This window comes from Lontra canadensis, unplaced genomic scaffold (assembly GCF_010015895.1).
Source record: "Lontra canadensis isolate GAN:19392208 unplaced genomic scaffold, GSC_riverotter_1.0 scaffold31, whole genome shotgun sequence".
Classification (NCBI taxonomy): domain Eukaryota; kingdom Metazoa; phylum Chordata; class Mammalia; order Carnivora; family Mustelidae; genus Lontra; species Lontra canadensis.
The window spans coordinates 9,121,437-9,147,007 of NW_022631025.1; the positions used below are offsets into that span (position 1 = coordinate 9,121,437).

Below are 25,571 nucleotides of genomic sequence, written 5' to 3' on the forward strand. Positions count from 1 at the left end.
GAAACAGATATTTAGCTTCTTGACATCCATCTTGGTGTTGAATTTTTGGATCTGACTAAAAGCAAAGGCAACAAAACAGAATTCAGTAGTTGGGACTATATCAAATTAAAAGGCATCTGGACAGCAAAGGAAGCCATCCATAAAATGAAAAACAGTCTACTGACTGGGAGAAAATATTTGCAAATCATGTGTTTGATAAGGTTAATATCCAAAATGTGTAAAGACTCAATAGCAAAAACAAACAAACAAACAAACAAACAAAAACAAAAACAAAAAACCCAAAAAAACCTGACTGACTGAAAAGAAGGCAGAGGATCCAAATAGACATTTTTCCATAAAACATGTACAGATGCCCAACAGGCACATGAAAAGATGCTCAGCTTCACTAATTACCAGGGAAATGCAAATCAAAACCACAGTGTGATACCACCTGACACCTATTAGAATGAAATCGGCAAGGAACAAGTGGTGAGGATGCAGAGGAAAGGGAACCCTCATGCACTGTTGGTGGGAATGCAGACTGGTGCCGCCACTGCAGAAAGTGGTGGTTTTCCATTTGCATACACTTTCATTGCTATGGTGATTCCTCAAAACATTAAATATAGAACTATCATGTGTTCAGCTATTTTATTGTATGTACTTTTCTGAAGAAAATGAAAACTAATTTGAAAAGATATTTGCATCCCTATGTTCATTACATCATTAATTACGGTAGCCAAGATATGGAAACAACTTAAGAGTTTGTTGATGGATGAATGGAGAAAGATGTGCTATATATATACAGTGGCCTTGCTATTTGTGACAACGGGGATGGACCTTGAGGGTATCAAACTCTGGGAAATCAGTTAGATTTCATCAATCTGTGGAACCTAAGAAAAGAAAAAACAAAACTCAGATACAGGGAACAGATTGATGGTTATCAGAAGGGAAAGGGTTTAGAGGACTGAAATGGATGAAGGGGGTCAATTGTGTGTTTTGGATGGTAACTAGATTTCCTATGATGATCACTTTGTAATGTACACAAATACTAAATCATTATACAATACACCTGAAACTGATATAAAGTCATATACCATTTTACCTCAATTAACAATATGTATATTATATATGTAAACCACCTAATGTTAGCCAACACGTGTTAGATACTCCACTAATCACGTATTAATATCATTAAAATGAATTTAATAAATTGCTCAATAAAAGGTGGGCAGAAGCAAAAAAATTACTATGTAATTGAAAAAAGAACTTGAGGGCGCCTGGGTGGCTCCAGTTGGTTAAGCGACTGCCTTCGGCTCGGGTCATGATCCCAGAGTCCTGGGATCGAGTCCCACATCTGGCTCCCTGCTCCTTGGAGAGTCTGCTTCTCTCTCTGACTTTCTCCTCTCTCATGCTCTCTCTCACGTCTCTCTCTCAAAATAAATAAATAAAATCTTAAAAAAAAAAACTTGAAAGAAATGAAGGAATCCTGAATTATAAGAAAAATGCTTTTCCACTGGAAGGGATATGAGTTAAGGGGGATAAAAAGGTTATAAAGAGCATAAACAGGGACGCCTGGGTGGCTCAATTGTTAAGCTTCTGCCTTCGGCTCAGGTCATGATCCCAGGGTCCCGGGATCAAGTTCCACATTGGGCTCTCTGTTCAGCAGGAAGCCTGCTTCTCCCTCTCCTACTCCCCCCTGCTTGTGTTCCCTCTCTTGCTGTCTCTTTATCTGTCAAATCAATACATAAACTCTTAAAAATAAAACCATAAACAAATGGGATGAGTTAGTTTTTTAACTATATGTGTCCGTTCAGAGTATTTCTTGACTCCCTGACATAAAGGAGTAGGGAACGAACACTATTACTTACTCCCATCTCCTGGTTTTGGTTGATTTATTGTATGTGGTGGTGTTAAGATTTCTAACATCTGCATTCTCTCATACTTTGTTTAGTTCTGTGTTAAACAGTTTTAGTCCTTATTAGCTCAATACTGTGGCTTCTCCACTCCTGAGTTGATGAATCTCTTGATTGGACTGATTTTCATGGTCAGGTAATCCTTTCAAGCTACAGATGCTGTGTTCCTTCACTTTTTTTTTTTTTTTAAAGATTTATTTATTAGAGAGAGAGAGTTGGGAACAGGGACAGAGGGGAAGGGAGAGAAAAGTCCCAAGAGGACTCCATGCTGAGCGCAGAGCCCGACGTGGGGTGCAATCACATGACACTGAGATCACGACCTGAGCTGAAACCAAGAGTCAGACGCTCAACTGACTGAACCACCCAGGTTCCCCCCTTCTTGAGTTCTTGCATACTTCCTTGAGAATGCTTGTCTTTTGTTTTTATAACTGAAGGATTATTTGACTAGGTATACCATTTCCAGATCACAATTAACTTCCCTCAGAACTTAGCAAATATTACTTATTGATTTCTTGGTAATTTTTGATTGGCTGGATTTCCTTTTTTATTTCATCAGAAGGATTTATGAGTGATGTATTTTTTGAGTTTTAATGCTTTTGTTTCCTATAATGTATTGTGTGTGTCTACCTGGTGTTTTCATTGTTGAAAAACAACTTGGCAGGAGGTAATATCCTTAGGGAACACTTTCATTAGAACTTTATGGTCATTATCTTATTATATCGGGGCAATGACTGTTACTATAGAAAAGTCTAATTTTTTTTTTTCTGCCTCCTGGAAAGTGACTTGCTTTCTCATCCAAAATGCCTGACAATTGTTTCCTTTGTTTTTGAAGGTCAGTAATATAACCAAAGTCCATCTACATGTCATCTGTAATCATTTTTTCTTGGATTACAGTATGCTCTTTTGTCTGTAAGTTTATGTCTTCAGTTAGGAGCATTTTCCTTATTTATTACCATAAGGATTTTTTTTTTTTTGGTCCAATTATCGGGTCCTCTACTTTATGATACCAATTTCCCTTATATTGAATTTTCTTTTGTTCTCCCTATCTTTTATCTTCGAATTGTCTTTTGCTTCTGTATTTAATCATTTCACATGTCCCTTTTCATCAGTAATTCTGTTTCCACCAGTGTCTATTCCATCCCTGATCTTTTAAAAGAATTCGTTAAGTAATGATATGTTTATTGGGTATATACGTTTATTTCTTTCACTAAGTACCATTTCATATTACTCTGCTTTATCTTGCCTTTAAGAGTTTGTTTTTAATTGATTATGTTGTTTTTTAAGTTCTCTACTATGAATAGACCTTTGAGAATTTTCTTTGATTATGTTTCTTTGGTTATGTTTCCTTCCAGAATGGGTTCTATGCCATTTATATGCCTCATTCATTTCTTTAACTTTTTCCTTTCTTTCATCTTTTTTGTTTTCTTCTAAGCTGTAATATATGTGCATTGGTTTTTTTCAGCATGTTGGTGATTGACGTAGAGAACATCGGTCTATTTACATATGGTGTTGAATTACTTTTAATATCTTACCCATCTTACCTAAATGTGTTTTTCTCCTAGGCCTCAATTTGAATGCTGGGTATTGCTGGGAGCAGGGAAGGGGAAGCAAAGGAAAAATGTTGTCTGAGAGATCCAGTCAGATCTCTCAGATGGGCAGTCAGACTTTCAGGCTCAGCTCTCTTTAAAGTACCCAAGTGTTCCTCTCTTGAATTTCCTCCAGCTACTCCTAAATATATATTCCATATCTTTACGTGTGGGTATATCCTCGAGCCTCAGACCTTTCAATTCATTTTGCTCTGAGCCCTAGAAGGTGACCCCCTCCTCCAAAAATGTAGAAATGGTGGGCGCCTGGGTGGTTCAGTTGGTTATGCGACTGCCTTTGGCTCAGGTCATGATCCCGGAGTCCAGGATCAAGTCCTGCATCGGGCTCCCAGCTCCACGGGGAATCCGCTTCTCCCTCTGATCTTCTCCCCTCTAATGCTCTCTCATTTCTCTCTCTCTCAAATAAAATCTTTAAAAAAAATGGTTAGAAAATTTACCCTTGGTTGACTTTTTCCTGTATTTTACTTACTTCTTGTTCAGTTTCCCGTACCATTTTGAAAGCTGTTTCTGATAAGTATTTGGATTCTGTAAACTCTTGCCCTACAACCATTTATTGGTGGGGGTAGAATGAAGAATTATCAGAAGTCACATAGGACTTTGTTTCTTATTTAGACTATCACTCTTCAGTATTCATCGTAGGAGGTTATATATTTCGTTATTGCTGATAAAAATTTGGCTTTTAAAATTTTATTTTAAATTTTTGTTGTAATTGGTTTTGAATAAGGGAGATTCTATAATCTAGCTAAAGGTTTCTTAACATTGGCACAACTTAAATATTTTGGATTGGATAGTTCCTTTTTGTAGGGATTGTCTCAGGGACTGTGGGATGTTTTTGTTTCTTTGTTTTGTTCTGTTTTTTTTTGCCTTGTGGGATGTTTAACAGCATCCCTGGCTTCTACCCACTAAATACCAGTACCATTCCCCTAGTTGAAACGATTAAAAATATCTTTCGACGTTGACAAATACTCCCTGGGGAGAAAAATCAGCCTGGGTTTGGGAACTACTGATCAACGTACTCTCTCATCTTTATTCCTCTTGCTAACCACCTGCATCTGAGTTTCAGATAGTTCCTTCTTGGGTAGCCTGATATTACCAAAGATGCACATCAGATTTAGAAAAAAAGCTCCAATACCCTCTTGTAATTCAGCTTAATACAACACGAATGTTAACTGTGTAGGACTTGTAAGCTATTTGAATAGTAATCCATGAATTTAAAAAAAGGTTTATGAGCAAGGTGGCATTTTATTGAGTGAAAAAAATTAAGTCTCTTTTATGACTTACTGTTTGGAGTAATGGTGCTCATAGTAGATTTCCTTTTTTTCTCCCTCATTAATTAAAATCATGTTGTTAGCCAAGTAAGTGAAGAAATTCTTATTGGCAATTCAGTTGTTTCCCGTTTAGGAGACTGACACTCTCCAGTTCTAAGCTAAATAATTGTCATGGTAAAGTAATTTCCTTGAGAAGAACAGGCATTGATTCTCTCCTGTTACTCACAAATCCTATTTCAGTCAAATTGGAAAACTATTAAGTTTTTGGGAAAAAATCAATAGGTATCAGGAAACCATTAGATCTTGTGGCCCTTGCTATATCTTGCATGAGTAATCACTGTAAACAGCTGACAGGTATTTCACTGTTGACACAGAGTGATGCGTGGGGGACCACATCTCCTCGGGCTAGGTGGACAGCTTCAGACATGGGAATGAGTTCAGTTATCCTTGTTTTTCCCCAGTACTCATTCTTTTAGACAGCCCTGTCACTAACTGAACCTGTGATGCTTTGAAAAATCAAATACTTTCTTTACGGCCAGTTTCCCTTTTCTTGTGTGGTGGCATACTAATCAGGGCGTGTGCTTTGCTACTGAACCAGTGTGTGTCAAAAACAAGTTTTAATTTCTTATTTAGAAATTATTTTTCCTCAGACCCACATTTTATATTGGTATTAAATAAACAGTATAAGGTTTTACTGGTAGTGCCACAGAGTATACAATTTTGCCTCTGGTCTTTTTCTTCTTTAAAACTTACAAGTTTTTCTCTTTTTCGGTCAAGTGGCTTCCGAATTATCTATGTTGTGTTTTGCTTCCCTTTAGAGAGATAACTGATTATTTATGAACTGTATGATTATTAAATTAGGGACAGAAGACATAAAAATAAGTCCCATGTGCACATATCCGTAGTGCCCAAATTATTTGGTAGTATCTATTGGCAGATTATTATGGCATCGACAGAAGCTTGGTGTTGGGTTTGTATGTGATACGAGCTGATCTGTTTTTCTTTTCCTTTCTTCCCTTTTTTTCAGAGTTGGGGGCGAAAAGGGAGAGGGGAAGAAATGAGTACAAATAGCAAAAGATTCTGTCATTGTAATTCCCATAAAGAAATTTGGAAAGCCATACATCATTTGTATATGTATTTGCCTGCTAATTCTGTTAGGACACGTTAAAACAGCCTCGTTAGAATAGTGTTTCTCAGTTTGAGTAAATATTTTTGTTTGATGAATATTTTATATATTTTTCAGGTGCTGTAGCTTCTATGTTTTGGGTTGATGCTGAATTAGGGGTTGATATTTATCTTGATGGTAAGTTGAGAAGCAAATATTCTTTTGTTTTCAAGTAAAATGTTATAGTTAAAAAATTTTCTTTTGTTCACATTATAATTTTATTCTTTGCATTTTTACTCTTTTTAAATTTGTTTAGTTTGATAATGAAGTAAGATTCCAAAGCCCCAGACAGTGGTAGAACTAGATGTAAGGTCTCAATGTCAGCTCCTAATTTAGTGCTTCTACTAAGGTTTTCGTTTTAAAATGCTATGTCAGTTTCTTATATCCTATGTTTGATTTATTCTACTTTATTTAAAATATGCAGTATGAGGATCCTATTTCTGCTTTCATTTTCCCTTGAAGATAAGAATTAAGCAAAGCCCCCTCCCACCCCTTACTTCTTTGCCTTAACACTTTTGGGCAATTTTATTCATAGACTTCATTTAAGACATAAGGAAACTTTCTGAATGAAGTAACTATGACCTGCCTACCCTTTACCTTTCTTTAAACCAGGTCTTCCATAGACTCAAGAGTGAAATTTAAGACTGTGCCTAATCATTTGGCTCTAGTGTATGTAGTGTGTAGCTGGTTGATTTCCCTAGGCATCATCAGACTCATTCTGCTCTTACCATTTGAAAAAATTACTTGACGTACAAATTCAGAGGTTGCCAAACTAATTGACCATTGGAAACTTAGGTACGTGTTATGGAAAATACTTGTGTGAGTTAGATTTGATGCAAATTACTAGGAATAAGATATCTTAAGGCATCTCAGGTTTATTAAGCAGTAAATTAAATGTTAAGAAAAGTCTTGATTTTTGGGTGCCTGGGTGGCTCAGTGGGTTAAAGACTCTGCCTTCGGCTCAGGTGGTGATCCCAGGGTCCTGGGATCGAGCCCCACATTGGGCTCTCTGCTTAGCAGGGAGCCTGCTTCCTCCTCTCTCTCTGCCTGCTTCTCCGCCTACTTGTGATCTCTGTCTGTCAAATAAATAAATAAAATCTTTAAAAAAAAAAAAGTCAAGTCTTGATTTTGATAATGTGAATATAAACTGAAAATAACCTGTCTTGTGTAGTTTATCACATTCCAGTTTATGTTATGGAATTTGTCTCATTATATTTTGGATTGTAAGCTTTTTAAAGGCCAGAGAAATCTTATTTTCTTATTTACTTCTTTGTTTATTCAATTAAAAAAGTATTTTATAACCTCTCTAATGCCTTAAAATGGTGCTAGGCACTCAGTACACATTTGAAATGTGTCTACTTGTTCATGGAATTGAATTAAATATCAGCTTTGGCACAACAACAAAAAAATATTTACTGAGTAAAATTTGTGAACTTAAATAGGTTGTGATTTTCATTCTCAAACATAAAGGTGACTAAAAGATGTATTCTTTTGTAGGTATCATAACTGTTGTGGATTCAAAATATGGATTAAAAGTAAGTTGAAAGATTGCTCTGAGTTGCTAATAATTTGTTAAAAGCTAGGTATTTGGGAATTGATTATATTATTCTACATTTTTGTTTGACTATTTTAACAAAAGGTTTTTTTTAACTTCATCTATTGCTCATATCATAAGCAATAGATGAAAGTTCTGTGTCTTTTAATTATTGTTTTAAAATTAAGTATTTTTTATTACTCTGGCTTAATGTGATAGAAGTTGGAAGTGTAATATTTTGTAAAGATGATATTACAGGATAAAGTTTGGGTATGTGTAACTCCTTACTGGGACTCAGCCTCAATGTTGATGTATTTTTCCATTTGGTAGAAGCAATTAAGCTTGATAAAGCATAAGAGAACTTTTTTCTCGTGTTAAACTTCTATCAGACACAAACTGGAAATAATTGCATTAAAAAATAATTGCTTCTCCTACCCCCTTAACCCCCCATGTAGGAGAAGAGTAAATGAAACAAGATGGGATTGGGAGGGAGACAAACCATAATCACAAAACAAACTGAGGGTTGATGGGGGGAGGGGGGTTGGGAGAGAGGGGGTGGGGTTATGGACATTGGGGAGGGTATGTGCTATGGTGAGTGCTGTGAAGTGTGTAAACCTGGCGATTCACAGACCTGTACCCCTGGGGGGAAAAATACATGTTTATAAAAAATAAAATTAAAAAAAAATAAAAAAAATAAGATGGATTATACTAAAAATAATAATAATAATTGCTTTACCTTATTTTGAAGAAATCAGGATTTATACATATGTGTATTGAGGATAAACTCTCCCTTAAAAGGCAACCTCCTGTGAATGTTTTTGTAACTGCCAAGTTCTTCAAATGCATTTAAATGGACTTAAATTCATAAAATGCACTTAGAAAGATTTTTAGAAACATGTTGCATAAAATAAAACAGTATTTTTCAACTTTCCAAGTGAAATACTACTAAAGGGAGAAGAGAATGAAATTATCCTCCATCTCCCCGTCTCAATCTAGGATGTGGATAGCCTTCTAAATAATTATTTCTCAGAAGTTTAAATTTAATATTTAAAAATACACATTCAGGGCACCTGGGTGGCTCAGTGGGTTAAGCCTCTCCCTTTGGCTCACATCATGATCTCAGGGTCCTGGGATCGAGCTCCACATCGGGCTCTCTGCTCAGTGGGAAGCCTGCTTCCCCCTCTCTCTCTGCCTGCCTCTCTGCCTGCTTGAGATCTCTCTCTCTCTCTCTCTGTCAAATAAATACATAAAATTAAAATACACGTCAGTTTTGTATTCTACTCCATTGTATATCTGAATTTGTTAATTTGAAAACGTTTTCCTACTGGGGCACCTGGCTGGTTCAGTGGGTAGAGCATGTGACTCTTGATCTCAGGGATGTGAGTTTGAGCCTCATGTCAGGTGTAGAGATTACTTAAGAAAATAAAATCTTAAAAATGTTTTCCTTCCAAACCTTCAGTAAAGTTATGCTCTCAGAATACAGCAGGCTTATTAAGTGGTTCCCAATATCCCTTCACTAGCCCTTTAGCTCCCTCAGGATTAGAGCACCTAATTTGACCTGTTTGGAAAATTATTTCTTTGTAGATTTTAAGTCCAAATTTATTAGAATCAAAGAAAAGAAAAGAAAGAAAGAAAGAATCAAAGAAAGATTCCCAATATTACAGTTTTACTCAGAAAAATTCTGACTTTTCTGAAATCATGATATTCCTAATAAAATATTTATGTAGGAATCCAAATAAATCAAGTTGTTAGTTCTGTATGTTTACTATAGGCATGTTTGAACTCCTCTCTTATATACATTTATTACCAAATTTGGGATACCCATGGGAGAGGTAGCAGTTAAGATATTTTATTTGTTTTCTTGATAGACTTAACGTATCACACCCAGAGTTGAATAATTTTATGTGTGTATTTGGATGTACAGAGGAGTTAAGTAGAATCTATTATCAGTGTAATTGGGGCCAAATAAACAAAGCAACATTCTGAATAATGCAAACACAGTAAACGTTTAACCTCCTGCCACCTTGATAAAACCTCTTCAATTATTAAATCAATATACCTACACAAAACTGACATACTGTCAGGATAATGGAAACTTTAGATTTTCTAAGTCAGATGCCAGATAAATAACTTTTCCTTTATATGAAGGATTTGCCCACTTGTCCAATTCCTCTGGTTGCACAGCTTGACCCCAGTAGCTGCTTGTGATTCAGAGCATTCTGAGGCAGCGCCAGTAATGACACTTGGATGATGGGCAACGATTTAAGGATGTCACGCCTCACAGAGCCGGCCCATCACAAGGAAAGCTGAGAAATGGTACCCTGTGGCCGGGCAGCCAAATTGAAACTGAAGTGGTAATTGATATCATGGGCTATCACTCTAATGGGATTGCCACCCATTGATCTGAAATATTCATTTTTTAATCACGGGCAAAGAATTGGACAGCTTCAAATGACAGCTCTCTATTCTCAGGACTTGACACCCAGGCTACCAACATTGTTCTTTTCAGTTCTACAAACGTGACAGCATTGAATGCAATAGAATCAATGGATGAAGTTACACAGGAAAGGTCAAGTGAGAGGTTTCTCTCCGGCTCCTCTGTTACACTGCACTAGCTGTTGAAACAATTCAGTCAGAAAACAGTTGGGCTTGGAAAAGACTGGAAAAATAAATAGATTGACATTATGCAACAATCGTTTTCTAACAGCTGAAATAGCGTCAGATCTATAACCAGTCCTTGGAGAAAAGAGAGCTGCTGATGCTTTTTTTAAAATGTCGTCTGACATCTCTGACACTAGATTTCTTTCCATTTGGGTCAAAAACAGTGACCCAAAGGGAAAGAAGTGAAATAAGTCCAGCTTATTTCTGTTTCTGCAGGAGAGGATACCTGGTAGCCCTTGCTGAAGTCGGGTCTACAGTGGTATTATTTCAGAGGGTTTCTTTCTTTCTTATGTGTGCTGAGTTGGAGGGTTGAACCTTGATTTTTGGGAAGTGTTGTGTTCATTAGTACCAAAATCATTTTTGTCTTTTTTAATAGATAAGCAAAAGCCATGGTCTCTCAGCAGAGATGAGGAATCCTTTGGGTATAGGTATACATTCTCACACACACGCACTCTAAAATTTTTGGAAAAAAAATTTGCAGATGTTTTCCTTCCTTGCTTGTACAGGTAGAATAGAATATCAAAATTCCTACTTTTTAACTTTATAAAGGGAAGTTATCCATCTGAGTCATGAATACTGGAGAATGTCCCTTTGAATAACAGACACTGATTTTAGTTTTTTTGCAGAGTTTGGCTTGGGGAAATAGGAAGTTGCTTAAGGGAAGTAAATATCGGGCTGATAACCCGGAGAAAATAAATGCTAGTGTGCATTTATTATTTCTTTATGTTTGTATGGCCTTCAAAAATGCATAGAATGGGGATTTTGTCTCTTTTTCCGTAATTATATGTGATAATTATGTGCTTTATCCATAGTAGAATTGTACACATTGGCCATTTTTATTTTGGGGATTTTAACATGTTTTTATATTTGGTACTTCTTGACAGCTTGAAGGTAGTAAAATGTTGGTTTTTCCCACTTAGCTTTACATATAGATTTCTCATCTTCTGGAGAAGTAAATGTTAAAAACATGGGTAACTTTGTGAAACTACTATTATTTCCATTTAGGTATGGAAATTCAAAACCAAAAAATCTAATTTTTCTGCTATGTCTTTTTTTATACACCACCAACTCACAGCCAGATAGCCCCAAATTCATATGTAAATAAAGCTCCCAAAAGGTCATTGATACAATATTTTGAAAAATGTTTCAGATTTTCAAATCTGGAATATCCCAGGATCTTTCAGAAATAGGTACCTTGCTAAAAATACGTCTTTATTAAATAGATGAACTGCTGGATAGAAGAGGATTTGTTGCTGCACATTATATAGAATATTTCAAATAACAACATCCACTCATCTTTGTCAACAAATAGGGGTGTTAACTAGAATTCATTCAACAGATATTTGTTGAGCCTGGTGCCAGTTAACTATTTCCAGGATGGTAACAGCCTTATTCTCTACAGGCATAGTAATAGGGTTTGCAGTGGCCTCAGGCCAAGAATAATTAACAAAATAAATTAACAAAAATAGAAAACTCGCCTTTTGGCAAGGAACAGTTTTTGATTCAATACTGTAATGATAATGGAATAATGAATGCAATTTTTAGGTAATCTCTAGGAGTATACTCTTACGTGATTGTTAACACTTATGTAACATCTGTATCCAAGATTGATTTTATGTGACATAAAAAGCTTTCATTCACAAGGTTTTAAAATTATGATCATTTTACTTATATTATGATTTCAGTTTTTGAAAAATACCCCTGTATAAAAGAGTATCCTGTGATACTATTGTGACAATATTAGATTTAGTTTCTTCTTTTATAAAATGAGAATAGCCATTTCCTCTAATTCTTGGAAGGCTAAATGAGATAATGTATGTAAAATGATTTAAGAATTTGCAAAGTTTGATTTCAAATACAAAGACTATTAATATAATCAAATATATAATATATAATATAATCAAATTGCCTCTAACCTCACAAGGTTAACCTCACAAGCTTTTTCTTATGACAGGGAGCAAGTATTGAAGATTAAAGTAACGAAGGTGGAATGTTTTGCAGGATGAACCTTATGGCATTGATGCCTTTAGGGATTTAAATAGAATTATGGAAAAGTAATAACTGCTTCTAGGGAGATGAAAGCTTGCTTGTGGGTCCCTGAGTCAGTGTCACAATATTTTTTTGGAGCTGGCTTGACTCTGGAGAGGTCAGCAAGGTAAATAGTTACACTGAGGGGCCAGGTCAGTCAGGTGTGGGTTTCTCTAAATGATCAGCTGTTCTTAGGCTAGAATTGGGGCTGAGGCCTTCCCACAGCTTGTTTCGAGGGACTAGGAAGGGCTCAGCACTGAATCTGTATTGTGTGTGATGCTGGGGTGCGAAGTGAGGTGTGGGACTGGGATGGATGGAAGTGTATTAGATTTTAAGAAAGTTTATTTCAGTGGTTGCCTCTTTTATATGTAAGTAATAATGAATATTTAGAACAAAAACAGTTTTGTGAAAAGGAAATGCCCTATAATTTGAACTGTAATGCTCTTTGTTTTTATTGGCATTATCTAAATCTGGAAGGTTTTCCTTTCAAGAAAAAGATGTCAGGGGGACAGAATTTAAGTCCTACCCTTTCCCCCCAAAAATTCCCACAGGTTCACTGTGGGAAAATAATTACAAATGGGGAATAAAATTATTTCATTAGAAAAATTAGCTCTGCATTTGTGTATTCAGTAATAGAACTTGTTGAAATCTATATTAGAAGCAAGAAAGGTGTCAAAAGTAAAATTCTTTGTGTTGACATTAGCATTTGTGTTTTCCCACAGTAACTTTTTTCAAACTTTGTTTTTGTTTAGCATTTAGAAGAAGAAAAACCAGATGGCCTTATCAATGAAGCTTCTAGGTATTCATGTTCAAAGTATATATTGATTACTGGCTAATTGAAAAGAGAAAATTATTCTGAAAACCAAAGTGAGAAATATAGAAACACAGTCAAGGAAAATTTGTTATCTCTTTTCCCTGAAATTGAATTGCTGTTTATAATGGTCTGATAACTAAAAAAAAATTTTTTAAAGATTTTATTTATTTATTTGACAGAGAGATCACAAGCAGGCAGAGAGGCAGGCAGAGAGAGAGGGGGAAGCAGGCTCCCCACCAAGTAGAGAGGCCCATGCTGGCCTCGATCCCAGGACCCTGAGATCACAACCTGAGCAGAAGGCAGAGGCTTAACTCACTGAGCCACCCAGGTACCCTGATAACCAAAATTTTATTTAAAACTTTTATATACAGCTTAAAATGAGTGTTGTTGGGCATAGCAGTTCTTTGAGAGGAGCTTGGGAATGGTGAACATTTAAAACTGTTTTTTTGTTCTTATATAGTTTCATTGGGATTCAAGAGGATTATAAATTGTGTTTAATACCTTCATCCTTACTGGGTTGTCTTAAGACTTAAAAATATTTAAATCAGTTTGCCTACCCTAAGCATATTCTTCCTAATGGGGGAAGAAGGCTTTGGGATATACCACTGTTGCTAAGTGCGCTGCTGAGGTTAAGGGGGAGTCTCCCTGAGATTTGCTGAGGATGACCCAGACAAATAATGGCAGGCAGGCAAGCAGTTGGCTCCCTCTCATTCTGCGGTATGGTGCTCGGTGGTGCTGTAATCCTGCCTGAACACTGCAGTGCGCAGGTAGGTATGATTCAGATTAGACTGAACTTAAACACTTTTGTTATTTTCTTCCTTATTAAAGTATATTTATTATGGAAAATATAAATAAGCCAAATAGAAAATAGCAAAGTGTCATAAAAGCAACAATAAAGGGGGGCACCTGGGTGGCTCGTTCAGTTAAGCGACTTGATTTTGGCTTAGGTCATGTTCTGTGGGTGTGAGATCGAGCCCCGAGTCAGGCTATGTGCTCAGCCGGGAGTCTGCCTCTCTCTCTCTCACCCTCTCTCTCTGCCCCTTCCCCCCACTCCTTCTCTCTCTCTCAAATAAATACATCTTAAAAAAATAAATAAATATAGTTAAATATAGAAGGGCTGCAATTTAAAGATAGTGACTGTTTATATTTGGTGATGTCCACATTAAATCTTTATTCATAGAAAACTTACTTAAACAGAAATGAGATTATGATGCAATGTACATACTGTTGAAACTTGACTTTTCAGTAAATCAAAGTTAACTTATTTTTAAGAATTTGGCTATCTCCTTTGAAATAAATGGCTTTATCTTCAGGTAGCATAAAACTAGAATTAGGAATAAATAGCCCAGTGATTAAAATTCCCTGAAGAATTGAGGAAAATTTAAGGAATCCTCAGCTCTACTATTCCTGTTAACAGAAAATAGAACTTCTGTTTATAGTAAGCTATTTTGTTATCTAGCATTCTATCAATGGGACAGAATGGCATTCTTTAACTTGAATGTCTGTGTATCAGTTTTACAGATACATGTATACAGATACATTTCTAGTGATGATGAAGAAGATACTTGTTTACGATCCTGATGTATCTTCTGTAGTTTTAAAAAACCTGTTTAGTGTTAGTGTTAATTTGTTTTATTTCTCTGAAAATTCCATGTGATAACATGGAATATTTTAGTCAGTAGACTGTCCATGTTTTTACCATATTGAATATCTGAATTATATGCATTTCTTTACAAAGAAAATTATGAGTTGAAAATGATTCTTGATTGTAAACTTTTGGGGGTTTGTCTTTTCAGTTTTAGAGTAGCAAGTGAGACCACTTAGTAAATATTTTTTGAATGAATACATGCAAAAACTGAATTTATATAGTGATATATGTAATTTATTCCTACTATTTGAAGATGATAAATATGAGTAAAACCAATTACCATATAGAATACTATATAGTCCTTAATGCTATTTGATCTGAAGATGTTTCTATTTTTAATTTCTTAACAGTTCTCTTTTGACATCTGTTCTTTGTTTTCTAATTTAGACAAGTTGCTTTGGCAGATATCATCATCATTAATAAAACAGACTTGGTTTCAGAAGAGGATTTAAGCAAATTAAGAACAGCTATTAGGTATGAAGTTTTATGTGTTAATTACCTACAAATCCAAACTGCGCTATACGAAATATTTTTCCAGTGTTACCCTATAGAAACTTGAGGTTCAAGGTTGACCTGCTTCAAATACCGTTCTGGAATCACTTATTGTTGATGCCTAATTGACTCTTAGTAATACATAAAATCATTCCCCATTTCTTACAGAATATAGTTAGAATTCATAGACTTGATAGTCACTGTCTTCTGACTCCATCCTCTTTTTTCCTGTCCTCTCTTTGACTCTTTCCCTACAAGGAGTTCTCCAGCTTAACTAAGGACGACTTACTTTCCCATGGATGTGTCTTGCCATATCCTTTCTTTACTCTTACATGTTCTCACTCTCACTCTGCCAGACCTTGAATTCCTTCATTGTCTCTGTTTTATCCATTCTGTAGAGTCATTCCAGCATCTCCTTTTCTCCCTTGGGCCCCTGTGAAATCTGCCCTGACTCAGGTGGTCTCCTTTCCCTGAACCCTCACTGACCTGTCTTCCTTGACTGTCAACTAAATGTGTCTGTCTTCCAGCTTGCTTTAATGTCTTCAGAGTCCATGGCCAAGGTTGGTCAACATAGGACAATATGAATGGTGGTCAAATCTGTGCTAAATGACCCAACAGTCATTTGGACTTTTCAAACGAGATGAAAGTTCAGGGACTTTGAATTATCTTTTAAGACCTAAATTAAGAAATGCCATCTACAAAGAGACATTCAATCGCTTTTATTATTAGTCATTTTTAATGGATGTAATCTGCTGACATCGCATTTTGATTCTGTCAGTACCAGGTTACATAGTATGTTATAAATTGAATCAGTAAAGGTAAGGCTCATGAGGAGATTGGCTGCAGTGATTAATGATTAAAGAAGAAAGAAATTCCTATTTTTCTGCATATTTGGTTTTATTTTAATGTTAATATCCTTTAAGTCTTTACTATAGAAAACTAATACTGTCTGCATGTGGAGGGCAGGTAGTGCTGCATAGTGTTTAAGACGATGGACTTTGGAATCTGGTTGGGTTTTACTCCTTGGTCTGTTTCTTGGTGTGCTCTTTTAAATTCTCCTCTCTAAAACAGGAAATAATGGCTACTTCATTAAGTTCGGTAAAAGCATTCATGACAGTGTTGGTAAACTTAGCACTGTGCCCAACATGTAGCAAATGCTCTGTTAGCTACTGTTACTGTTAGAGTGTAGATTTTGTTTCCTGGTTTACATAGTAATTTCAAGCTACAGTGAATAAAATAAATAGAAAAATGGTTGCTATTTTTGAAAAGTCTAGAAAGATGGAAGCAGTGAATGGAGATTAGTTCTTTTACCTCTTTTGACACTGGTCTCCTAAATTTTCTCTTTTCAAAATCCTCTACATCATTGTGATGGCTGGAAAGGAAAACATAAATCCATGTAGCAAACATTTTTGTCACAAAAGGAAGGATTGTTGCTACAGTGCTTTCTGTCCGCCGGCTGACTGTTTAAGCTGGGCCTCTAACATCAGCACTGTTGACTGGTAGCCAGTTCGTTGCCTGCTTGCTCTGTACAGCCGTACCAGGAAAGAATTTGGACACAGTGCTTCGATAAATTACAAACCCTTTGGGTGTTGACCCTCCATTTTACATCAGACTTGAAAGTGAACATATCTGAGAGGAAGTGGCCATCAGGTTATACAGTATATTCAGTAGAAAAGATTAAGAACTATGTGAAATGGTAGAGAGACTTGACTTAGAATCATTGTAGATGGGAAGCCTTACCCATGAGAACAAGCTTGAAAAAAGGCACATATATTAAGCAAGTAATGCTGAAGGCAATGGAATTAATGGTCTAAAGAGAAATAGATGAGGTGTATAGTATGTTGAAAAGAATTTAACAAGTATTTTGGTGCCATACAGAAGGAGTCCTCTTTCCTTATCTTAGTAGTATCAGAAAGGGAAGGATGGGCAGAGTGGGTATGGATTCTAGTTAAAGAACAAAGACGTTATTCTGTGGAAGAACCTGAATGCCTGACTTACTGTGAAAACTGAGGACAGCCTGGGGTCAAAGCCACTCACAACTAGGTTTTTATTTCTAGCCTGTGTATAGCCATTTCCACAATGTGTGCTTGTGGATAATTGAGTATCAGTAAAAGTCTTGATTTTTCTTCTCATTTTGAGAACATTAGAATTACTGGATGTTTATGAATCCTTTTTTCTAAAGTGAAGGTCTCTTTATAATTCACAAAGTAGCCCCTAGTTTGTCAGTTATGCAGTAGATTTTTGCCTGTCATGTTTTAATACTGAAGTGGAATATACCTGATTTATGATTAGATAAAAAATGATAAGCTATAAAAAAAATATAAGTTTTGGGGCGCCTGGGTGGCTCAGTGGGTTAAAGCCTCTGCCTTCAGCTCAGGTCATGATCCCAGGTCCTGGGATCAAGCCCCACATCAGGCTTTCTGCTCAGCAGGGAGCCTGCCTCCGTCTCTCTCTCTGCCTGCCTCTCTGCCTACTTGTGATCTCTGTCTGTCAAATAAATAAATAAAATCTTTAAAAAAAAAAAAATGTAAGTTTTGTTTTTCTGTTTTTTTTTTCCTCTGGGTGTATTTGTATATGCTTATTTTCTATTTTAGAAATAATATGCTTTTTGATCTTTAAAAAGTTTAACATTTACCTTTTTACCCTTCTCCATTTTTATGTTTATTTCAGATCAATAAACGGACTGGGAAAAATTTTAGAAACACAAAGATCAAGGTACTTTTAAAATCCATTCCCAATATTGACAGTAAATAATTTTAGTTAATAATTATTAAGTATTAATAATTAATATTAATTGATAAATATGTTTGATTCTATTATAAGAAAGATTAAAAAAAAGAAAGATACATGTGCCTTTTAAAAAAATGGGGCCCCAAAATGTTTTGAATGTTCTTTATGATTAGTTTGGCATATTTGGTTAGTATGTTTGCTTCTTATAGCTAAGACTAAGAGCCATGGTAAGACTGGGTAACTGTGTTTTTGTTTCATAAGGAAAAAAAACATGGGACTTTTCATCCACTCATAAAAGTAACTAGTATAGAAATCTGTAAGAGTATATTACTAAGAATCTCTGGGGCGCCTGGGTGGCTCAGTCGTTAAGCATCTGTCTTCGGCTCAGGTCATGATCACCGGTGCTAGGATCGAGCCCGGCATCGGGCTCCCTGCTCAGCGGGAAGCCTGCTTCTCCCTCTCCCATTCCCCCTGCTTGTGTTCCCTCTCTGGCTGTCTCTCTCTGTCAAATAAATAAAATTTATATATATATATATATATGTATATATATATATATATTTTTTTTTTATTAGGAATCTCATCTTAGCTTGAGGTACCTAAATGACATTGTAATATTTTTTTAAAACTTCTTAGTTTTTTGTATAGCTGCAAAAATAATGTCATGTAAAAATAGATGGAACCTTTAAGTTCCTAACACATTCTTTTTTATATTTTTATTTCCATTTCCTATAGGTTCTTCTGTCTTTTTATTCTGTTCATACAGATGTGCATTACTTTATAAAATAGACATAGTCTTGAAACATCTGTGAAATGTATTTGTTTGGATTGAATTCGGTTTTCCAGTGAATGCTATTATGACTTCAGAAAATTTCTTACAGGGATATGTCGTTAAGCTCATTTTTTAGCAGGAGTGGTTGAGCGGCTGATAGGCCCAGCAGCATGCAGCCGGCAGCTCTGGGGCTCACAGCTGGCAGTCTAGCACCAACCCAGTCCTTAATTCAAAGATTCTTTCCTTGGAAGTGCAGCAGAGGTCTTAGCTGAGAGGCTTGTCTGCTATGGCGGAGATTAGAGGTGCTGACAGACTACCCCCCTCAGCGTTAGGCATAACGGAGGCAGCTGCTTGCGTGCGTGTGAACAGCTGGGGAATGGATTTGGTATGCGTTCTCAGAAGCCACTCATCTGTTGGCAGCGGTGGCAGAAGAATGCCCTTCGTGCAAGTCTTCTCCAAGCACACACCAGATGTGCTCCCTGCATTTCAGATTCCAGTGTAGAAAATCTCTCATATTCTAACCCATACCAGAGCCATTCCTCAGTTCTCCGTCTTCTTTCTATTGCATTTTTACCATTTTCTTTTTCCTTAAATTTTCTCTTCATTACAAAGTGACACACAGATGACCACATAAAGCTGAAAAAAGTTTTTTAAAAACCATATCCGTAAATAGCTGTGGTTCTATTGTAGTAGCATTTATTTGGTTCACATTCACAAACATCTCAGTTTTTACAGGCCCCTGGATTTACCTTGCTTAATATTTTTTCTGTTTGTTTTCATTTTAGACCTTTATGCCCTGCATAAAGGTTTTATCTTGAAGAGATTATTATGAAACAATTTTGATGTTTATATGACAATTCTAACCGTTCTGTTACGTTATAGAACAGTAAACATGCAGTTATATATATAATATATATGATATCATATTATATATATATAATATATAATATATTTACTTCAAATGGGTGAATGAGCAAATGAATAAAATCTGCTTTTTTCCTTTTTTTTTTTCCTTTCTTCAGTGTCTTGTGTTTGCCATTCTATCTGAGAATGTAGGGACTTTCTGAAATAGTACTTCCTTTCCGTGAGGACTGAAGTTGGATTAGGATCTTTTTCAGTGAAGAGCAGACCTCCATGGTAGAATTCTTACAATGGTCACTAATCTTACATTAAGTATTTCCCCCAATTCCTTGAGGCACAGCAATTTGAACTTCCCAGTTTAGAAAGGAGAGATCTGGTTTTTAACAAAATGGTTGAAATAATTGATGGAAGTTTTGTCTTACTGTGTTTGTTTTTTTTTGTTTTTAAATTTTAATGCCTCAAGCGTTTTGTGATTGACAAATGCGGATAGTAGTAAAACTAACAATAAGACTGCTGTAAGCATATGTAGAGAAGGCTTACCTTGAGTATTTATGTTGAGGAATAAGAATCAGGTGTAGCATTGTCTTACTAATAGTAAGACTTAAGTTGACTTTGAGACAAATGGAAGTTCTAATGGGCCATATAGACTTCAGGAGCAGGGGTGGGAGATCAGAAGAAGAGCCATTCTTATCTCTCCCTAACTCCTTTTTAATCTTAGAGATTTCAGAGGATGGAACAGGAGAACCAAAATCCAGTTGTTCAGTAGTAAGTTAGTCAGTTCAACAAACTGTTGGGCATTCTATTAGCTGCCAGGCATTTCTTGGCTTGTTGAGGATTTAAGCAATGGATAAGGCAAAAACTCTGCCTTTGTGGTAGGTGATGAGTCATTTGGGGGAGACAGAACTAAACAAGCAAAACCCAATGTATTAACTATTATTAATGTAACAGGAGTATTATTTGTGTTGGGTCCTATAAGAACAGGGATATAGAGGAACAACTGCTCAGCTCTTGATGAAGATTCAGGAAATTTTGACTGAGAAGGTGATTATTGACCTCTTAAAGAATGAATAAGATTTTTCCAGATGAGCAAGAGTAGCAGTGGCTTTTTAGGCATAGGAAGATTTTGTACTCCAGGGACCTGTAAGTATTTTAGAACGGCTAGAGTACATGGTGTGTGGCAGAGAGAAAAAGGTGTGACTGAGGAGATGGAGAACTTTCCACAAAGGATCTTGACTGCCATGACATATACTTTGGATTTCTTTTTTTCCTTTGGGCAGCAAGTTGTCAATGAAAGGTTTTAAAAGCAGTATGAGTCCTGGGAGAAGGATTGAATGTGGTGCAGTTTTCCATGGAAGGAAATACCAGAAGGAGGAGCAATTTCCGGGTGAGGTAGTGGTAGCAGGGGTTTGGTAAAAGGTGTTTTGTTGAGTTTTGGAGATACTGAGTTTGAGGTACAGCTGGGGAAGGCCTTCAGAAATCTGGTTCTGAAGTTCAGGAGTTAGCTATTGGATGGATTTGATGGTTTGTAGATCTGGGATTGGCTGGTGGCCCCTGTTTAGGAGACTTATTGAACTTTGGAAAGGTAACTAGCAGACACTAACCCTGGGGTAGCAGCTAAACTCTGCTCCCCGCTATGTAAAAACTGATGGAGGTAGTCTTTTAATTTTTTTATTTTTTGTATTACTGTTTTGGAAATATCTGATGTTGTTATTTTTAAAGGAGGACACTAAATATATTTTATGCTATTGAAATTAGTTTTCTAGTTGGATGAGTGAAGGAATTTATTTTCCATGGTGGTACTAGATTTGGTCAGGTCCATGTTAACTCTAATCTGGAACCTTAAACTTTTCCTCTTTAATTCTCCATTGAGAATCTGGTGAGATGTAGTGAGAGGCTAGTGTTACTTTATTCTCTGTAGATTTTTTTTTTTTTGCCCCCTCCCTTCCAACACTGCTGTAGCGTCCTCCAGCCCCCAATGGTTCCTGCAGCGGAGAGCCCCAGTTTGGTCTGGGTGGGAGACCCCCCCCCCCAGAGCTTCCCTAGCCGTATTCCAGTCCACATGTACAGAAAAGAGAGGTATGCACCTGGCACCTCCAGCACCCCCAGCTCTGCCACAGGAGCAAGGGCAGCGGCTGGGTTGTGGCAGCCTCCGTGAGGACTCTATTCTCTATAGATTATAACCTGTGCAGATCTAGTGTTGATCCTGTGTGTTTTGGAAATATCAAAAGATTCTGGGTATCAAGCAGAATTATTTCTAAATGTGTGATGTGGATTCTTAAGAACACTGTCAGAGTGAAACCGTTTATTTTAGAAACCGTTTATTTGTGTTTCAAAACTGACTTCTGGTATTCATACAGTTGGCCTGAATTTTGATACTCAGATGATTGGCAGGTGTACTTTTTAAACGAGCTATTTCCCAAGGTAAAGATGATAAACTTGGGGGGCGCCTGGGTGGCTCAGTGGGTTAAGCCTCTGCCTTTGGCTCAGGTTGTGATCTCAGGGTCCTGGGATCGAGCCCCGCATCGGGCTCTTTGCTCAGCGGGGAGCCTGCTTCCTCTTCTTTCTCTGCCTCTCAGCCTACTTGTGATCTATCTCTCTGTCAGATAAATAAATAAAATCTTAAAAAAAAAGAGATGATAAACTTGAGGGAGAAGTTCATTCATCTGTCACATGTCAGTACAAATATTTACTCAATTGTCATGGTGAAGATGGAAATATGTTTAATATTAAGGGTTTGATCTCTTAAGTTATTATTTTAAAAATTTCTTTATGGAATATTTACTTATTTGATGATTTTCGTGATTCTTTTCATCTAGATGTCCAGAATGTGAAGTGTTGATATAGTTTATTAACATATAACTTTGGAGTATTACTCTTTTCATAAAATAGGAATTTGTCTGCCTTGTGCCTAAGTACTCCTAATCAAACAGGCTGACTGTTGGGAATCAACAAAGCAGCCAGAGCCGGTCACTCCTAAGTTAGAAGAGGTGGTTTGGCTTACACATTGGCATGTTTTTAAAAATCTTGAATTTGATTAAGTTTTGTTTTCCTTGTAAAAGAACTTACATGTTTGGCAAATTCCTGGAGTCTGATTTTGAAATTCATACTGCTGTGATTTTCTTGAAACTTTCCTTCATCGTAGCTTTGATTATAGAGAAATCACTGTCCTCTGCTGTTTTCCAAGCTCATGTAAGAATTGGAACTCACTAGTCTTTATGTATTTCAACCAAAACGAATGCTCTTTGATGTGATATTCTCTTTTGATTTCAATCACTGCTTTCCTAATAAGCCACAATTACCTCTAAATAATTCCCATGGAAATAATGTTTATTCACATAGTGCACTAACTGGGATGTTTCAGTCAATGCAATCCTGATCTGAAGGAAATAAACCACATTCTTTGAATGTACATTAGTGTCCTAGAGTGAACATTTATACCTTAGTTGTTTGACTCCTCATATTCTTAAAATATTACCTGTTATATCATGGCGGGGGTGGGGGGGAGTGAAGTAAAAGAAATCCAGACCTTCTGAAGGTAAGGTACTGTACTGTGCTAGTCTCTTTGCTTCTCTTCTTGCATTTCATCTTTTGAGTAATAAACTGCTGCTTTGAAAGGTTCCAGTTCTATAACTGATGTGTTTTTTGTTTTTGTTTTTTTGGCTGTAAAAATGTATTTGAAGTCAAGCTCATAAATATCCAGGATTAAAAAGCAATTGAAGGTATAAATAAAAATATATGTAGTTTATTGAAGCAATAATCAAGTAATTTTCTGCCTTGAATTTGTACTAGTCACCATTTTTTGAATTTTTTGAAGAAATTTATTTTAAAAATTTACAACAAGCTTTTTGTTCTTTGCTTGTCATTTTTATGTGCTTCCCAAATGGTATGATATGTTGATTAAACTTTATGTCTACATTTTTGGCAAAAGATTCATAGAGATTTTCTTTTCCTTGATTAATTGAATATATTTCACAGAATTTCCCACTGTTTACACTGGATTTCTTCCTTTTAGAGTTGATCTTTCTAATGTATTAGATCTTCATGCCTTTGACAGTCTTTCTGGAATAAGGTATGTTTTCTGTATTTTGTTCACTTTTTTTGTAATGTACTTTTTATTCCATGATTGTAGAAGTTACAGGAATGATTTATACAGATGTGCACTTGTTTTAAGTTTCTGATCATTTCTATGGTTTACAAGATCATTCCTAATGTTTCGATTCTTAAAATGTTATTAATTTGTTTTTTGGAAATCACAATACATTTTCCTATAGAAATTTTAGTATAAAAGGTAGTTAACTTTAAGGATCCATTTTTAATATTTCTATACCAACCACTGTGTGTAATACTTTCTATGAGAAAAATGGATGAAATACAAAAAAAAATTTTAGCTTGAGATATCCTACACACTTCTCCTTTCTCTTAAGTGATGGATCACTTTCCTGTTTCTTTCCCTGGAGGGAATCTTTTTTTTTTTTTTTAAAGATTTTATTTATTTATCTGACACAGAGAGAGATCACAAGTAGGCAGAGAGGCAGGCAGAGAGAGAGGAGGAAGCAGAATCTCCGCTGAGCAAAGAGCCCAGTTTGGGGCTCGATCCCAGGCCCCTGGGATCATGACCTGAGCCTAAGGCAGAGGCTTTAACCCACTGAGCCACCCACGTGCCCCTGGAGGGAATCTTTTGATAAGGGAAAGGAACGTATCTTTCTTCCCTGGACATCAGTATCTTTTTTTTTTCTTTTAAATAATCTTAACTGTTTTTAAATGTACAGTTCAGTAGTGTTAAGTATATTCACATTGTTGTGCAATAGATTTACAGAACTTTCTCATCTTGCAGAACTGAAACTCTGTTGAATGAAAGCTTGCCATGGTCCCCTCCCCACAGCCTCTGGCAACCACCATTTTGTTATCTGTTCTTAAGAATTTGCCTACTTTATGGGTGCCTGGGTGGCTCAGTCACTTAAGCGTCTGCCTCCAGCTCAGGTCATGATCTCTGGGTTCTGGGATCAAGTCCCGCATCTGGCTCCCCACTCAGTGGGGTGTCTGCTTCTCCCTCTGCCTCTGCCTGTCCCCACCATTCATGCTCATGCTCTCTTTCTCTCTCTCTCTCTCTCAAATAAGACAAATCTTTAAAAAAAAAAAAAAAAAAAAGAATTTGACTACTTTAGATTCCTTATACCAGTGGAAATCTATGGCATTTGTCTTACTGTAACTGGCTTACTTCACTTAGTCCTCAAGTTTCATCCATGTTGTAGCATGTGACAGTTCTTTCCTTTTCATGCTAAATACTACCCCATCATATGCATGTGTTACATTGGTTTATCCATTCATCCAGTGATGGACATTTGGCTTGATTCCACTTCTTGGCTGTTGTGAACACTGCTGCTATGACATGGGTGTGCAAATGTCTCTTCACAACTCCTGCTTTCACTTCTTTGTAACATTTTGAGGCACACTATACTGTTTTCCACAGCAGCTGCACCATTTTAACTTCCACCAGCACCTCACAGGGTTTTGCTTTCTCCATGGACTTGCCAACACTCGGTATTTCCAGTTGGTTTTGGTAGTAGCTGTGCTCATGGTGTGAGGTGGCAGAACCTTGTGGTTGTTCTCTGCGTTTCCCTCACGGTTAGAGATCGTGACCCTCTTCTCATGTACTTAGTGGCCATTTGTCGATGATCTTTGGAGAGATGTCTATTCAAATACTTGGTCCATTTTTTAATCCCATGGTTTGTTGCTGTTGTTTGTGGCTGAGCTGGAGGAGCTTTTTATGTATTCTAGGTGTTACCCCCTCATCAGATATGTGATTTGGAAATATTTTCTCCCATATCCTCCGAAGTAGTTGAGTCATGAGCCTTGTGTGAGAGTTACCCGCCCAGTGCCCCGAGGAGGGGAGCATCCTTTCTCTGCAGACTAAGGCGCACACAGAGGAATCTGAAGAAACCGGCCTGAGTATCACCCAGTTTACTGCACTTGCTTTGTACTCTGTCCCATTTTATCTTTCCACAGCCTTCCACTCTTCATCAAACAGAGCATAACAACGCTCAGGTTTAACCATTTCTTTAGTTCTTCATTTCTTTATGAAGGCTCCTGTGTTATATAAAACTT

The 25,571-nt window shown here is 36.6% G+C and overlaps 1 protein-coding gene across 2 annotated transcripts in view; it reads left to right on the forward strand.

Moving 5' to 3' along the window:
• The window catches only part of LOC116872991 (COBW domain-containing protein 1), a 53,345-nt gene that overhangs the window by 16,478 nt on the left and 11,296 nt on the right, over positions 1-25,571 (forward strand). For both annotated transcript variants that reach the window (XM_032866565.1, XM_032866564.1), the window contains 6 exons: positions 6,008-6,067; positions 7,427-7,464; positions 12,905-12,951; positions 15,002-15,088; positions 17,777-17,821; positions 23,479-23,535. In XM_032866565.1, coding sequence (XP_032722456.1) covers positions 6,008-6,067; positions 7,427-7,464; positions 12,905-12,951; positions 15,002-15,088; positions 17,777-17,821; positions 23,479-23,535 — 334 coding nt within the window. The remainder of the gene's footprint in view (positions 1-6,007; positions 6,068-7,426; positions 7,465-12,904; positions 12,952-15,001; positions 15,089-17,776; positions 17,822-23,478; positions 23,536-25,571) is intronic.